Source organism: Nuphar pumila, chromosome 10 (assembly GCF_984573655.1).
Source record: "Nuphar pumila chromosome 10, dmNupPumi1.hap1.1, whole genome shotgun sequence".
Lineage (NCBI taxonomy): Eukaryota > Viridiplantae > Streptophyta > Magnoliopsida > Nymphaeales > Nymphaeaceae > Nuphar > Nuphar pumila.
In genome coordinates, this window is record NC_143258.1 from 84,839,285 (window position 1) to 84,855,172 (window position 15,888).

A 15,888-nucleotide genomic window follows, 5' to 3' on the forward strand; every position below is an offset into this window, starting at 1 on the left:
ACCTCTCCATCGCTCAATTTAAACCAACTTCTTCTTAAAGGGCGACAAAGTTCAGACGACTTTTTCGTGGAGGGTGCAAAGCAGTTCGATATGACCGGGTTGACACCATCGCCGACGAGGTCATTGACACTGCAGAGGTTCTTCCGGTGGCCATTTTCTCGACCGTCATCAGCAAAGCATATCAAGGCATCTCTGGCCAAGTGGCAGGGAAAAGGGAAGCAGAAAAGCATAAGGGTTGATATCGAAGAACGACAATGAGGCAGAGCGACCATTGGATAAAAGTTTCACGGAGGATGGCATGGCTAATATCGGAGGACAGTGACGCTGGAAAGCACGACGGTTCTGTGCAGAAGACCTCGCAGTGGAGGGTTGGTCTGCTCGGGTCTAAGACTCTAAGCAACACATGTCGAATGTGGTACAAGTCTGGCTTATTGCTGCCGGAATACCGCTTGACAGGGAGCAATTTTTTTTTTAAATTTAGCGATGGAGTAGGATGGATAATGTCTGTCGCAAAACAAAATCTGTGTTGCTTATTTAGCGATGAACTAGTGATGTATCATGTCTGTCGCTAATCTACCGTAAATTAGCGACAAAAATACCGACAAATAAGTTTTGTTACTAATTAGCGACCAAAAAATTGCGATGGGCGCTATCCATCGCTAAACATTTTAGCGATGGATTAGCGATGGATATCGTCTATCGAAAATTCATGACTTTCTTGTAGTGTATAAGTTTTATGACCTTATAAATAAGTCCTTTTTTGAAACGAGAAACACTTGTTTGTTTGAGGATGCTGAGTTTGAGGAGAGTGATAAAGTAAAAAACATTGCTTTCATAGAAGAGTTTTTTTTTTCTTCCTACAGTTGTGGTTGACAATGATCAGATTTTTATTCCTAACATTGTTCCCACAAATTTAGATCAATGCAATGCTTTAGATCTCTTTATCCAAAATCAATCATTTACTTTTGGAGTACAAACTCAACAACCTCAAGAACAAGTGCCATTAAGGAAATCCACTAGAGAGAGGAGAATGCCAATTTCAAATTATTATATTATCTTTCTACAAGAACATGAGGGTGATACTGGATTAATAGAAGATGATTCAATCAACTTTCATTAAGCTACATAAAGTTCTAACTCTCAAAAGTGGATTGTTGCAATGCATGAGGGGATTAAATCTATAAAGAACAATGACGTGTGAGATCTTGTTCCATTACCTGAAGGTATGAAACCCATTAGTTGCAAATGGATATTTAAAACTAAAAGAGATTAAAAGAGTAATGTGAAAAATATAAGGTCCGACTTGTAGCAAAAGGGTTTACTCAAAGGGAAGGCATTGACTATACATAGACTTTCTCTCTTGTTTTTATGAAAGACTCTTTTAGAATTATGATGGCACTTGTGGCTCATTATGATTTAGAGCTGCATCAGATGGATGTTAAAACTGTATTTATTAATGATTTAATGAGACAATACATATAATCCAACCAAAATATTTTATTTCAGGCGATACAAAGAAAATGACTTATAAATTAAAGAAATCTATCTATGGTCTTAAGTAGGTTTCTCATAAGTGGTATCATAAATTTTATCAAATTGTCCTCTCATTTATTTTTGAGATGAATGTGATTGATGAATGCATATACCACAAGTTCTGTGGAAGTAAATATATTTTCGTAGTTTTATATGTCGATGATATATTGCTTATCAGTAATGATATAGGCATACTATATGAAACCAAGAGATTTCTAACAAAGAATTTTGAAATGAAAGATCTTGGTGATACCTCTTTTGTATTAGGGATCCAAATACATCGAGACTGTTCTCAAAATATTTTTGAATTATCATAAAAGCGCTATATCGAAAGGATTCTGGATAGATATGACATGAAGGATTATAAACCAGGTGATACTCCTATTGCTAAGGGAGATAAGTTTAGTTTTGCTCAGTGCCCCAAACACCAATCTGAAATTAAGGATATGGAACAAATTTTCCATGCGTCTGTTGTGAAAAATATTATGTATGCTTAGGTGTGTACGCATCCAGATATAACATACATTGTTGGGATGTTAGACAGATATCTTAGTAACCCAGGTATGGATCATTGGAAAGCAGTCAAACAGGTTATGTGGTATTTGCAGAGAACAAAAGGTTAGATACTCATATAAAGGAAGTCAAATCAGTTGAAGATCATTAGGTATTCTGACTTTGTTGGATGCCAAGATAATCACAGATCCATGTCAGGTTATGCTTTTTTGTTGTCCTAAAAAGCTATTTTCTGAAAGAGTACCAAGTAGGTACTCATTGCTTCTTTCACTATGTTAGCAGAGTTCATAGCCTGCTATGAGGCATCCAATCATGAAATATGGTTACGTAATTTTGTTACATAGCTACAGATTTTGGATAATGTTGAAAGATCACTTAAGTTATTTTGTGACAATAATTCGACAGTGTTATATTTCAATAACAATAGGAGCTCATCGAAGTCAAAACATATTGACATTAAGTTCCTTGTTATTAAAGAAAGAATGCAGAATGATCAGATATTGATATAACATATTGGTACAAACTCCATGATTGCAGATCTGCTTACAAAATGTTTGCCATCTAAGGTTTTTCACGTGCATACTGCTCGAATGAGTGTTTTATCATTTTATGATATGCTGGTTTAGTGGGAGTTTATATTTGGACATTCTATGATATAATAAAGTTTATTTTACCACTTCAGTATAAAGTTTAAAGTTTCAGTTTTATTTTGTACTCATTTGTTGTGATCTCACTAAATATTACGGAATAACTAGTTGAAAATACACATGCTTGGATCACATTACATGTAATTTTTATGTTTCACATCCATACTTGATTCATGTCATTTGGTTATGTCAATATATGTGATCATTGATGGGTTCAATTATGTTATTTGTAATGAAGACCGCATTGTTTTATGTTGACATGATCAATAGACCGAATTGGTAGAGATATCAATTGATAAGACAATGTTTTTTGAGCTCATAAAGATATAATGCGTGATTATAAGGTGACATATGTAGCTCAAGTGAAAGATTGTTAAGAAAAATTGTGTGGGCTTAGATATGTATGATCACACATTATGTACTGTCTAATGCTTAGGCCCATATTATGTGATTTAATACGGTTGGGTTATGTGATATTTCATATGATATGGTCTTATTATGTGAAGATGCCTCTTATGCCCTTATCTGTCGATCTTCAATTTTTATGATGGACTAAATTAAAAATAGACTCTCAGGTAGTTACAATTAGGTTATGATCTTTAAACCATATATAGTGGTTATTCTTTGAGGCTTTCATCAACATCAAGAGAAATTTATCTCTCTCATAAGGTTTAGAGAAAGACAAGGTCACTTATAGAGGTTTTGAAAGATTATACTCATCAAAGATCTATTGGGGCACCAATGGGTTTCGGCATCAAGATTTAGTTTCTATTTTTGCTCTCAACGATTTAGCACGAATAAGATTAATGATCTATTTAGTTTTTTGATGAATGCAAAATCCAACATCAGCAACCTAGTCGGGATGACTAAGCCTGCTGTACTTACAAGCTTCAGCTGAGCAAGATCCATTGCACCAAATCTTTAAATCTGAAGGGCTTTTTTTTTTTCCAACCTATCAGATAAGACACGACCAAGCCATCGGCTTCTTCCTGAAGAAAACTTTGAAATGATACCAACATTGGTACAACTTTAAATCAACCAACTGGCACAAGACAAAATAGGATAGCTGCACCTGTTAAGTCCCTCACATTAAATTAATCAGATCCGGTCATTTAAATATCATAAAAAGTTGGTGATATTGAATGTTTTGGGTGATATCGAATCTGCACCAAACACGTACCGCTCTTATGGTTCTTCCATCATTGGCAAGCTGAGTGTGGAGGAGTGTTGTTCATGTTCAATTGCAAATATGATCGGATTCTCTCTAACATGAGGTCTCTCAGGTCTGAATCCCGGATCAATTTCATAACCGACCTCATGCGTTACGTGATGCAAGATCATGGGGATGTGTCTCCTTGAAGGGGCCTAACACTGGTTTGGTTGAAACCAGTGTTATCAAAATCTAATCGAGGGGCATCCCTTCTTGCAAGGTCGAAGTTGGGTGTACTTTTCAGTGGGTAAGGGGGCCTCAAGGGTTTTGTCAATAGGAAGCCTGCCGGCCACTGCTTGGGGTTTTTTCTTTGAATTGGCCTAAATCCGATGATTCAAGTTGAACCAGCCCTCTTGGATTCAATTTGGAAGCCAACTTAGGCCACCTACTCGATCGACCGATTCAGGCCCAATTCAGCTGTATCAAGCCCCATCCGCTCAATGTGGTCTGAATTGGGTCTGAATCGGCATATTTATATATATAAACTTTCTGATTTTTCTTGAATTAAAAAAAAATCATTTGTTTAAATAGATCTCTCTCTCTCTCTCTCAGAAAGTTATTCAAACAAATGATTAAAACCAAACACCATTTTTAAATTCAAACAAATAACTTTCTGTTTCTTATTTTGGTTCCTTGGCAACGTTTTTTTTTTCGGGTACATCTAACTAATATATGCCAATTAGTCCCAACAAGTTCTAAGTGTAGTCTCACCCCTAACTTGCCATAGTTAGGTTCGTCTACCTTGTAATGTTTAAAACCAAACACCATCAAGTGATACTTGTTTACTCATTACATAAATCCAAGGCAGGCCCCATGCATCTGAACTTCAAATCTCCCCCATGCATCTGAACTTCAAATCTCTAACAGCCACCCTACCTTGGTTCTAGACTGCTTATTGATCCAGCGTTCGCTTTACTGGAATCTCCCCAGGGTGCAGATGCTTCCAAGGTTTTGACATTGGAACTTCCCGCCACAGGCACATTATTCTCAAGCTCCATAGCCTCTTTCAGCCGGTTCAGAACATCACTTATTGTGGGTCTCACGGCAGCAGTCTGTGCAGTACACTTCATGGCTGTCTCTGCTACATTCCATATGGAACTGCTATTATACTGTCCTTGAAATCTTGGATCAACCACACTCAGAATATCCTCTTGCAGAAGCTTGGGTGTAATCCATTGAACTATATGAACTGGTTCATCTGTATTAAAAATAGCCGTCCGCCCTGAAATGAGCTCAAAAAGAACCACACCAAAGCTGTAAACATCACTCTTCTTGGTGAGCTTATTTGTATTGAAATACCTGCAAAGAAGCGAGTAGCAAAGGAAAATTACATTGGGGAAGCTTTAAGATTGATGCAAGATAATGCATTTAGCAATTTGACATACTCTGGGTCTATGTATCCGGGTGTGCCTGCAACTGCAGTTGAGATACATGTTGTGTCATCCGCCTGACCAGTCTTGGACAACCCAAAGTCAGAGAGTTTAGCTTCCATGTTCTTGTTTAAAAGGATGTTGGATGTCTTGACATCTCTATGGATGATTGAGGGCCTGCATCCTGAATGCAAATATTCCAGCCCTGCATCTCAAAACTACTAATTATTACTCCATATGATAGAACATGGTGATGCACGTATGGCTGAAAAAATATCCTTCCAGAAACCGGCAGATTCAATACCAAAACCAAAACCAAAACCAAACAACGAACCTAAGATATCTAGAAATAACTAGATACTAAACTATTTAGGAAATTAGAAAACATTGCTACGAGTATATATGATACAAATGCAGACCTGATGCAGCACTCAATGCTATTTGAAGTCGTTTTCCCCATGGCAATTCTGTTGCTGACTTATCTGCAAAATGGCAACATTTCTTGTAATGTTGTTTTTCAGTTTCTTTCAGATCATTCGTTCAGCCTTAATAGTTGAAACAAAGTTGTCATGTACATAAAAATAGAGCTGTAGCTAGTGATAAATGGGAGAATTTAACACAGTTACGACTATACAGAACCCCCATGGAGTACTTTAGGTACTCGGTAAAAGTGTGACGGAAAACAAAGGAATGTATTTGTAGTTTTATACTTAACGAGGGTTGCAGGAGGACTGGCAAGTGAGGAATGATAGGCAAGAATTTTACAAATGGGATTCTCGGGACTGAAGCAAAATCACAATTAGCGCAAAGATCATCTAGCTAATCATAAAGAAAAAAAAAACGTGAGCTGGTGAGGAGAGTAAAAAGAAGAGGTGAATTGAGAGGGGCACACAACATTGATCAAATCTTTGTTTATCAGTGTTGAACAATTTTCATGCCTAATAGCAAAGACAACCTGCATAGTGGAGGTATGTTACCCGCTAAAAGCTGGTGCAGATTGCCATTTGACATGTACTCATACATGAGGATCATATTGGCACCTTCCTCACAGAAGCCAATAAGAGATACTAGGCATTTATGATGAATTCTCATCAACAACTTAACCTGCAACAAGGTACAAAGTGCTCAATTGATCACTAACTGCATCATCTTTTTTGTATTTTTTTATTGTAGGTTGCTATATAAACCTCTGATGCAAACTCTTTGAGTCCTCTTCCAAGTAATCCTGTCAGCATCTTGACTGCAACTTCAGATCCATTTTTAAGGCAGCCATAGTAAACAGTAGCAGATCCCCCTTTACCAATGACTTTCTGAAAGTCACCGGTGATACCAACAATCTCAGTATACGTGAAAACCCGGTTACTCTCTAATTCCAGTGAGTCTTTTTTCTTAGCAGCAATACCTGTCTTGCAGAAAAGGAGAATCACAGGCATCAACACATGCACTTGCAACAGGAAAAAAAAAGTCAAGCTACTGGGACGATTTTCAAAGCAATATTATCTCACATCTCAAACTGAAATGAAATAAAATTCTCTATAGATGCCAAAACATATCCAGATTTACAAATTAATCATGGTCACAGATTCTCTAAACCAACAGATTTTTAGTTATTTTCAGAAGGGTTCATTCTCGTGCCTACAAAAATATATATTACTAAATATTATTAAAAAACATAAAAACTATTCAAATTTTGTAAGATAATGTCACAGAGAGTTTGGTACTGACCTTGCTTTTTCCTCGTTTTGACCTTCATCTTTATAATAATCACAATTAACATCATGACTATCATGCCAACTATGCTAAGTATCACAATCAACAGCACTGCTGGGCGTCTTTGTTTTGGAACTTGATTGCAGGAATCACTTTGACAAAGCTGTGGATTGTTGTCAAGTCTGCATCCATCAAAGCCAAGTTTGAACCTCTGTATTGATTAAATAGGTGAGATCGCTTAATCCATATTGAGCATACCTTAATGAAAGCCACCCCTTTTTAGCTTTTTCTTGCAAACCACCTGGAACCTCTCCAGACAGATTATTGCTTGACAAATCTCTGAATTTAGATATCAATGTACCAATATTAGTATCGGCTACTTCTACCAATCATCTGCATAATCAGTGTCATACTCACAGTGATTTCAGTGTCGATAGATCTGCTAGGAAAAGAGGTACTGGACCTTGCAAGTGATTCCCTGATAAGTTCCTATATCAAAAGATGAAATTGGTATTAAAGTGGCAAACATGAAACTGCTGAATATCATGCATGCTTTAGTGCACACTTACAGTGATTGGATTGCAGTAAACTCTGCTAGGAAACTGGCAATTGTACCATTTAATTCACTGTTGGAAATATCCCTATAGAGAAGTAAAATATAAAACTTAAGAAATCATATAGCTACTCTTCATTTGAAGCAGTTTTTCAGGGAAGTACATTCAATTGCTACCTACAATGCGACAATTCTTGGTGATGAAGAACTATAATTGCTACATATCACACCATCCCATGGATAATTCTGTGGTATGCATGGATCTGATTTCCAGTTCCGCTTTATTCCATAGTATTCTTTAATTGCCATGATTGAAGCTACTGCAAATGAAACTGCGAGTTTATCTTTCTATCTTTATAATGTAAGCAAGCATTTTGCAAATAACTTTCTTATATGGAAAAGTAATTAAAATCAAAATTTTGTGGAAAACTGACCATCTTGAGCATCAGTAGCAGAGCCTGTGAGCTGATTAACTTTGTAAACATGGAAGGCGTTGAGAATCGGACCATGTGTTGAACTTGTTGGTACAGATAGAGAGAATGAATAATGGTTTGTACCCCTGAGGATGGTTGTATATACAATTTGTGAAACAAGGTATTTGGTAGAAAATGGACCAAAAAAGTATGCCCCATTCTCTGTTATTGTCATATTTCTTGATTGGTTCTCACGAAGTTGCATCAACTCTGCAAAATGCATAAAAATGTGGTAGGTGAAATCTGGTTCAGCAGGCCAATTGATGCGTATGTCACTGGTTGAAGTGACAGCAGTCTGTAGCACATAAGAAGGTAAATCAAACCAAAATCTCGGCTCCTCCTTTACTTTGTCGCCAGTGCTGATGGAAACTCCATAAGCACTATTTGCTGGTATCCATATCCGATCATAACGGTCATCCGGGTACCTGACATTGATCATTTTTTTTAACTTGTAAATCCTCGTTAATAAGACATATACAATCAGCAATATGGATAGAGGTTAATATATGCTTTCTGATCATTACTTGATTCTTGAAAAAATATGACATTGGCCGTCTGGTGCTTTTGAAATTACCAATTTTATGAAGAATTTACAGATATTCAAAGTGGTTTATGTAGTACAACGAAGATATAAGTCAACCATCCCCCCAAAAGGAATGGACTTGGAAAGGGACCAAACTGACGGTTAAAATTCTAAGAAAATATAAGTTGGTTAATCAGATCAGAGTTGCTAGAGTTGAAATAAAAAATGGAAATCAATACAGGAATCAGAATCGAGAAGCAGTCATTTCAAATCTTTAAAGGATTTGGAAAGTGGTAAGCAAGAAGGCAGCGGTGTGAGAAATTGTTTAGGAAATGGTGTGTAATTGTGAAATAATGATACATTGACAGAGGTAAGAAAACTTTTCAAAAATGAAGATCATAGTCAAGAACTATATCATTCTATTAGAAAATCTCTATATCACTTATTGCTACATTTGAACAATAAACAAATATGCGAAGGGTAGAAGTGTTTTAGAGATCCACACCTGTAAAATGATATATAAATTAGAAAATTATTGATCATTTCATCTAAAAGGAAAACTTATGAAGCAATAACAAAATATATTCATCTATCTTAAAATTTACAAAAATAAATCTAATATCTAAATGGTGTCGTACTTAGATTACTATCATTTTACAAAAAAATTTAACATCCAAATATTATCACGACTCAGAATCAGGATTCCTATATGTTATGTAAACCACAAAATAAAGAAAAAAAAGAAAACAAGAGAAGACAAGATTTACATGGTTCGGCACTCAGACCTACATCTATGGGTAAAGGAGGAACGAAATTTAATAACAAGGTGCAAGGAAATACAAAGGAAATATACAAAGCTCTCAAAACCCTAATCCCCAATACACCCTAAACTTTCATACTCGACTCTCAAAGGAGGCAGCTATACATATTACAAAGGGCATAAAACACTAGCCGGTACAAAAGGAAAAATTACAAAACTAGACAAGTCCCCACTGCAGGGGCTCCACCCCTCTGGCCTAACGGCCCAATCTCTCCGCTACTACCAGAAACCTCATTCAAAATTTCTATTGTACTATCACCAAAATATTTTTGAATCGGGTCATGGATTAGAGTGGGTCCAAAATTCAAGGCATTGACAACACTATGAAAACAGAATTCCTACTTACTCTAAGTGATTTGGTAACTATGACTGAGATAAATGCCACCAAACGTCAAATTGCAGTGAAATATAGGCTATGTTTGGGAGCCTTGAATAGGAGGTTGTGTTGTGGTTTCCACCATGCGCTCATACTCTCTAGCTGTTTGGGAGCAGCGGTGTTGCTGAAACAATGCGTCACCACGTTTCAACACCTTTCACCAAAGGATGTTTTTGGCAACTCCATCTTCCAACGTCACACATTGGCAAAACTGTTTTTGGCAACTCCATCTCCCAACGTCACACATTGGCAAAACGATATTTTGGCAACACATTTAAACCGTGTTTCCATCTCATCGCAAGGCTCCCAATCATAGCCATAACTCTGGAACAAAAACACAAAAGCATTCCCATATAGAAGGGAACATACAAGATTACATCACAAGTGCATACAAATTAAATAACTTTGAAAACGTCAAAACAGAATTCCAACTAATAAATAGATGGAATTACAAAAGCTAGATATTTTAAAAGAAAATCAATTTCTGAAAACGACGAGTACCCTAATGCTCCTTGAGAGAGAGGGTGAGCCATTCAAAAGGGGAAATTTTAAAATCTGATTTGGAAACCCAAAATGCAGAAAGCCAAATAATTAAATTTCTGGATTTACATCCAAACAAAACATTAGAGCAAGGCATTTCCTACTGCTTCTGCTGCAAAAAATGATAATGCAATCAGTCAAAAAAATTTGAAGGAAAATGAGAAGTGAAAATCAGTCAAAATTAATACAAAGAAACATTTACTCACCTAATCTGTTTAGTTGCTCCGGTGTTAATGCGCATGAGAGTTATAAGTGAAAGAGATCGGCTGACAGATGAATAGATGCTATCATTAAGTACTCGAAGCTCCAAACTGGATATGAAGGGTATTGAATTTGTGGTCTTCACCAAGCAAACATGCATGGAAGTTGAAGCTGCCTTGCTAGTAATCTCAGTTGAAAGAATGTGTGATGAGTTATCCAGCTTGATTGTGTCCCATAAATCAACACCCAAGTAAAGATCAAACTTCGGCAGTACATTCTTTCCATCGTAGTTTCCATACATGAAAGAAGCTCGAACAAGATATCTTCTACCCTCAGTTACTGGCGTCAAGTTGTAACAATTTCTGTTGTAGTCCGGAAAGCTTCTCACTGTTGTATATACTATTGGATTTTTCAGATAATCAGGACCAACTTGCATGTTAATTCCTGTATCTATGTACATGTCATCTGCAACATATACTAAACCAATCTCATTGGTGGAGTTTGAATTTTTAGGCAGTCCACAATCAATGTTTATGAAACCTGTAAAAAAAATCATTCATTAGATTTCTAGGAAATTTTCAATTGAAAAGCATTTGAGTGAGCAGGTAGGCCCGCGCCATCCAGTATAATTAATGCTTCATATTCCTCCTTCAGCGTGACATCTTCAAACCAAGGAATCTAATGGAATGAGTTTGGGTCAACACATGTAATGGAATGAGATTATCAATGGGTTAGGTTTTTTAATTTGATTTTATTAAATTCAGTCAATATAAAAGCAATTACAAACTCAGATCCACAATAAATCCAAGTTTCAATGGGCATGAAGCATTGAAGCTATGAATAGCGCTTGATGATGCTACCTCAATATCAGCTGAACGCACATCTCATTTGGGAGCTGTGAGATATAACAGAGTGAGTCCACGCGCTTATCCATCAAGTGAGATGTGTACTGGTGATGGAATATAACTAAGACTGGAAGCAGAAAAGATATGGGAACAAGAAGGGGATTTTAAATTTTATAGAAAAAAAGAAAAGAAGTGTCAATTTGAAAGAGAAATAGGAATAAAAAAAGGAAGCAATACGATAACTGAATAGGAATTGAACAAGAACAAATAAAAATTAAAATGAAAGTGATTATTCTTATATTTCATGATTTTTCAATAAAAGAGTTAATTTTTTGTTAAAATCATTGGAAAGTAAGTGAAAGACCGATAGGATGCATGTGTAAAACATATAAGAAGCATGTAAGAAAGAATGAACAATGTGTGTGGAAAGCATAGAAGAAGCACGAGAGAATCAAGATTCCCATGAAGTTTCGGAAGTAAAGAGTATCATACTTCCGAAGCTAGCTTCTCACCTACCTAAGAAGCTCTTGGTAACTCTGAATATAACGCTATATACAGTATGACTAAAAGTGCTATCTCTTCCCATATATATGGTTCCCATGCATATTATCTATATTATCTATAGATTATATTGCTAAATTCATTTACTCATGATTCCTTTTGTGTGTGTGTATACTTTGCCTCGGAGGAAAGAAACCATCATTCAAATGGTTCTGGGGTGAAGCCCTATCCACTTAAAGCTCAAATTCATCCCCTGCTGGGATAACCCTATAAATAAATCAAATAGATATATAAAACCTGAAACTTATTTTCACTGTTTTATCATGCTATATGTCATCGTTTTACAGAAGGTACACCGTACTTTTCATGCTGTGAATGATGCCTCATCACCTACATGCATGATATACTACTTTAGTTCGCTCTAAATCAATTTTGTTTTTTATGTCAAAAAAAAAAAAAAAACTTTGGAACGCTACGAATACGTGGAAGTTACACGACACTTTCTTTTAAAATGAGTGATATGGCTTTTTAGTTTTGAGGTGATGGAAATATGTCAGATGAATATCACAAAACGACCTTAGAAAGTACAAGGAAAATCTTATTTACGCCTGTTTTTCATCTCATTTTTTTACACTTCCTGTAACTTCACAATATTACACGTTATTGGAGATCCTGTTCAGGATATTTGAAGATTCTGTTTAGTAGTAATGCCGAATTATCTGAATAAATGTTTACGTTATTTGAGGCTCTCAGCTTGTTTGGTAGGAATTATTATTAGTGCACGTCACCTTATGTTGGGACGTTGCAAGTTCTGCCTAACCTCAGCTTGCCTATTAAAAGAAGGCCTAAGAAAAGCATGAGAATTGAAAACACCAAGAATGAAGATTTAGCAGGTTCTTTATATATATTGTATTCAAGAAATCAAAGTAATGACATCTTAGTGTGATATGGAGCTCTAGGTCTCAGCGATTAGGACTTGAGGTACCGAAGCTAGCCAAGTAGGGTTTTGTCCCATGAGAGAGGCTTAGAGAAAAATGGGGCCTGCCTCGCTTCACCTCTGGACAGGAGATGGACATAAAACGAGGATGGAGGGGGAGATGGAGGTTAAAATCATACCACTTTTCTCTGTCCAGACCCGTCTCTGTCCCGGTTAGTAAAACAATAAGTACTTTTAGGGATGGCAGTGAACTGGAGAAAAAACGGAGCCTGCCCTGCCTTCCTGGTTTGAACGTCAGATGAAATTTAAAATCAAAAGCCGTGCAGAAATGAAGGCGGGGATGAAGGGCAAAATTTTGCCCCCCACCTCCAACCCTGTCCACTGCCATCCATCCCTAAGAGAAAGATACCTTAGCCTGATGGTATTGTTTGTTTGACGGCATGCTTTCCTGTGAAAGGCATCAAATCAAACACAAAGCGAGAAAGAGGGATTAGGGCCCACACATTTTCCACCCAAATAAAGGTTTCAACGGAAACCCACGTTAGGGAAAGCATGTTCCGTCCCAGGGGGGCTTCGGTTTCGGGGGATTTCAGTTTCCGCTGATTTCTCTTCGGGTTTTTGTCCGAAGAGAGAGAAGAAGAAGGTGTAGATTTTTGTTGCATAGATGTGGATGAGATTTAAAGCAAGGATGTAAAAGAGAAGTTAAAAGAATTACAGAAAGGAATTGATGTTCACCTTCTTGTCCACCGACCAGGACAGATATTCCTAGCATGACAAATAGAATGTTTAATCCAGATGTCCTCATGGAGTGATTGGTCTTCATCCTCTTGAATTACTTGAAAGTAACAAAGAAGAAGAGGCAGTGGACAAAAAAAATACAAGATGGTGGTAGGCTCTCTTTAGAACCTACAATTGCCCACGGTAGATCATGACAGAGGTCTGCAGGATACAAGATGGGTATTTCTACCGGTGAGCAGTGAAGACCTGTGTTCTTAAAGAAGCCAATGCCTGCAACAATGATAGCCAGCAGAAAGAAACTTAGTCTAGAGGAGTAATGTATGGAGAGATGGTAGTATTCTTGGAAATTAGTTATCCAATCCGGAGCGATGAAAATTCTGCGGGAATAGGAAAATGGCCTTTGCCAATCTATGGGCTAAGAAATAGTCAAGAAGAAAGGATTTACAATATTATGGATGAGCTAAGCATTGGGATGGTGGTGGTGGTACATGATTTACAGGACTCTTCTAAGTTTTTTTTTTTTTTTACTCCAAGAAACCGCCTCAGGCGCGCATACTTAATGGCGAGTCCGGATCGGATGCAACATGACTACACAAAAATTGTTCATTGGGCACCTGATCACCATCCAGGTCTTCAGCCCTACACCTGATAGGCCTTATCCTCAAGATGGAGGGTGATCAGGTGATTACTGCACATATTTTTAGTCGCGCTGATTCAGCCTACCTTTCTCCTCGAGAATTGCCAAGCTTCGGTTTGTATAGAAGGTGACGCCCATGAGATTTAAACCTAAACTGCGAGTCAACGGTCTAGGCCTATCCCACTACGTCAAACCCGTTGGACCCAAGTTTTTGACTGTCCTCATGTTTGAACCATATCAAGCAGGGGAGCTTTAATGTTGATGTGAGCTCCTCAAGGCCAACGTCTGTTAAGGTCTACTCATAAGATGTGGAGGTAGGTCCATTGGCTGACCATAATACGATGGGTATTGTTTTGATGTTTAATGCATCCAACTTAGACCAAGGAAGGGAGAGTTTGGTGATGAGAAAGAAACCTTGCCCCTTGTTTGATATGATCATTCGTTTCTCATCATGTTGTGATTGTCTAACCGGCTATTTCACAGTGGCAGAGCCTTGTCATGCATGGGTGACAGAAGTTAACACACTTACATGACTTTGACATATATTAATATTATTTTAATGATATTAAACTATTAAAAGTAATTTCTTATCGCCTAAAAAAAAAAATCTGTATCACCGTATCTTGTTTTCCAAAACAAATTGATTCAACTTGCGATTGTTTTACAGGTGATTCAATTCTAATTAGGTGTTTTGCCACATCCAAGGGACTATAGTTTAGTTCTTTTAGAACTCTCTCCAGAACCCGTTGAACGTTCTTTGCCTCGTGTCTGCCAGTAATTTCAATCAAACAAAATGCACAACAACAGAAAAAGTTAGGATTAGAATTGTTACAAGCCCTGGATCTGGTTGGTGGACCCAGAATATTATAGTTACATGCTCTCTTTCTTGAGCAATTAAAATTGTGCAAAAGTCCAACCGCTCAAAAAAACTACACTTGCTACCTAACTTTGGACAAATGATACTTCACCTGCTAACGGATAAGTGGGGAATGGTCATCCTAAGAAAAGAAGATCATATGACGAGCTTTACTAATGGGTAAGTTAAAACCCCTAGCAGTGGGCAAATGTTCTTCAAATGCTCAGGTGGGCAATGCTTTTTTAGATTTTCTTCCTTATTTGAGGGACTATTAAGAGAAATGAAGAATGAACCCGTACAAAAAAAAATGTTAGACGTAGCTGTTTTGAGGCATGTTTTAACTCTGTTTAGAGCCACTGTTGGGGGAGGAGATGAGATATAGGTAATAAGAGTTGAGAAGAAAAATGTTCAATTAGGTTAGAGTCAGCAACATCCTGGTGAAAATTAATTGAAAATGGCTCATTTCTAATTTTTTAACTCCAAACACCATTCTCTTCTCTCAAAATGAGGTTCTTAAAGTAGTACTTATTAAATCCTCATTAAATACCATCTCCCTTCTTATTTTAAGCGCATGTTTGGTTGAGTCTCATGAGAGATACGAGAGAATGAATATTATCTCATTGGGATCAGCGGAATTTTCGCATTTTAAATGAGAATTAATGAGTGGTGAGAAATGGACACACATTTGCCTTTACAAATGAGAGTTGCTTTCTCATTTTAAATGAGAATTAACCACAATCCCTGGTGTAACTCTGATTCATATGATTCCAGATCAAATTCATATAGAGCATATGATTGAAGTATTTTTTATTATTTGAAAGCTATGAGTTTATAGATTAAATTACGGGAAAATTTAATATTTTGGTGAACCCATACATGCATGATGCAAAACATATAATTTTATC

At 36.9% G+C, this 15,888-nt stretch overlaps 1 protein-coding gene across 1 annotated transcript; it reads right to left on the bottom strand.

Annotated features, from left to right (window-relative positions):
• Window positions 1–4,491: 4,491 nt before the first annotated feature.
• On the bottom strand, window positions 4,492–13,702 carry LOC149827140 (putative LRR receptor-like serine/threonine-protein kinase At4g29180). Its single transcript, XM_090019183.1, has 13 exons — window positions 13,488–13,702; window positions 10,475–11,009; window positions 7,971–8,434; window positions 7,718–7,856; window positions 7,553–7,624; window positions 7,401–7,472; window positions 7,242–7,322; window positions 6,999–7,165; window positions 6,461–6,675; window positions 6,251–6,377; window positions 5,693–5,755; window positions 5,289–5,478; window positions 4,492–5,202 (listed from the first exon to the last, which is right to left on the bottom strand). Exons 1-13 carry the CDS (start codon window positions 13,573–13,575, stop codon window positions 4,776–4,778), a joined length of 2,640 nt encoding a protein of 879 aa, XP_089875309.1. The 5' UTR covers window positions 13,576–13,702; the 3' UTR covers window positions 4,492–4,775.
• Between the last annotated feature and the right edge of the window lie 2,186 nt (window positions 13,703–15,888).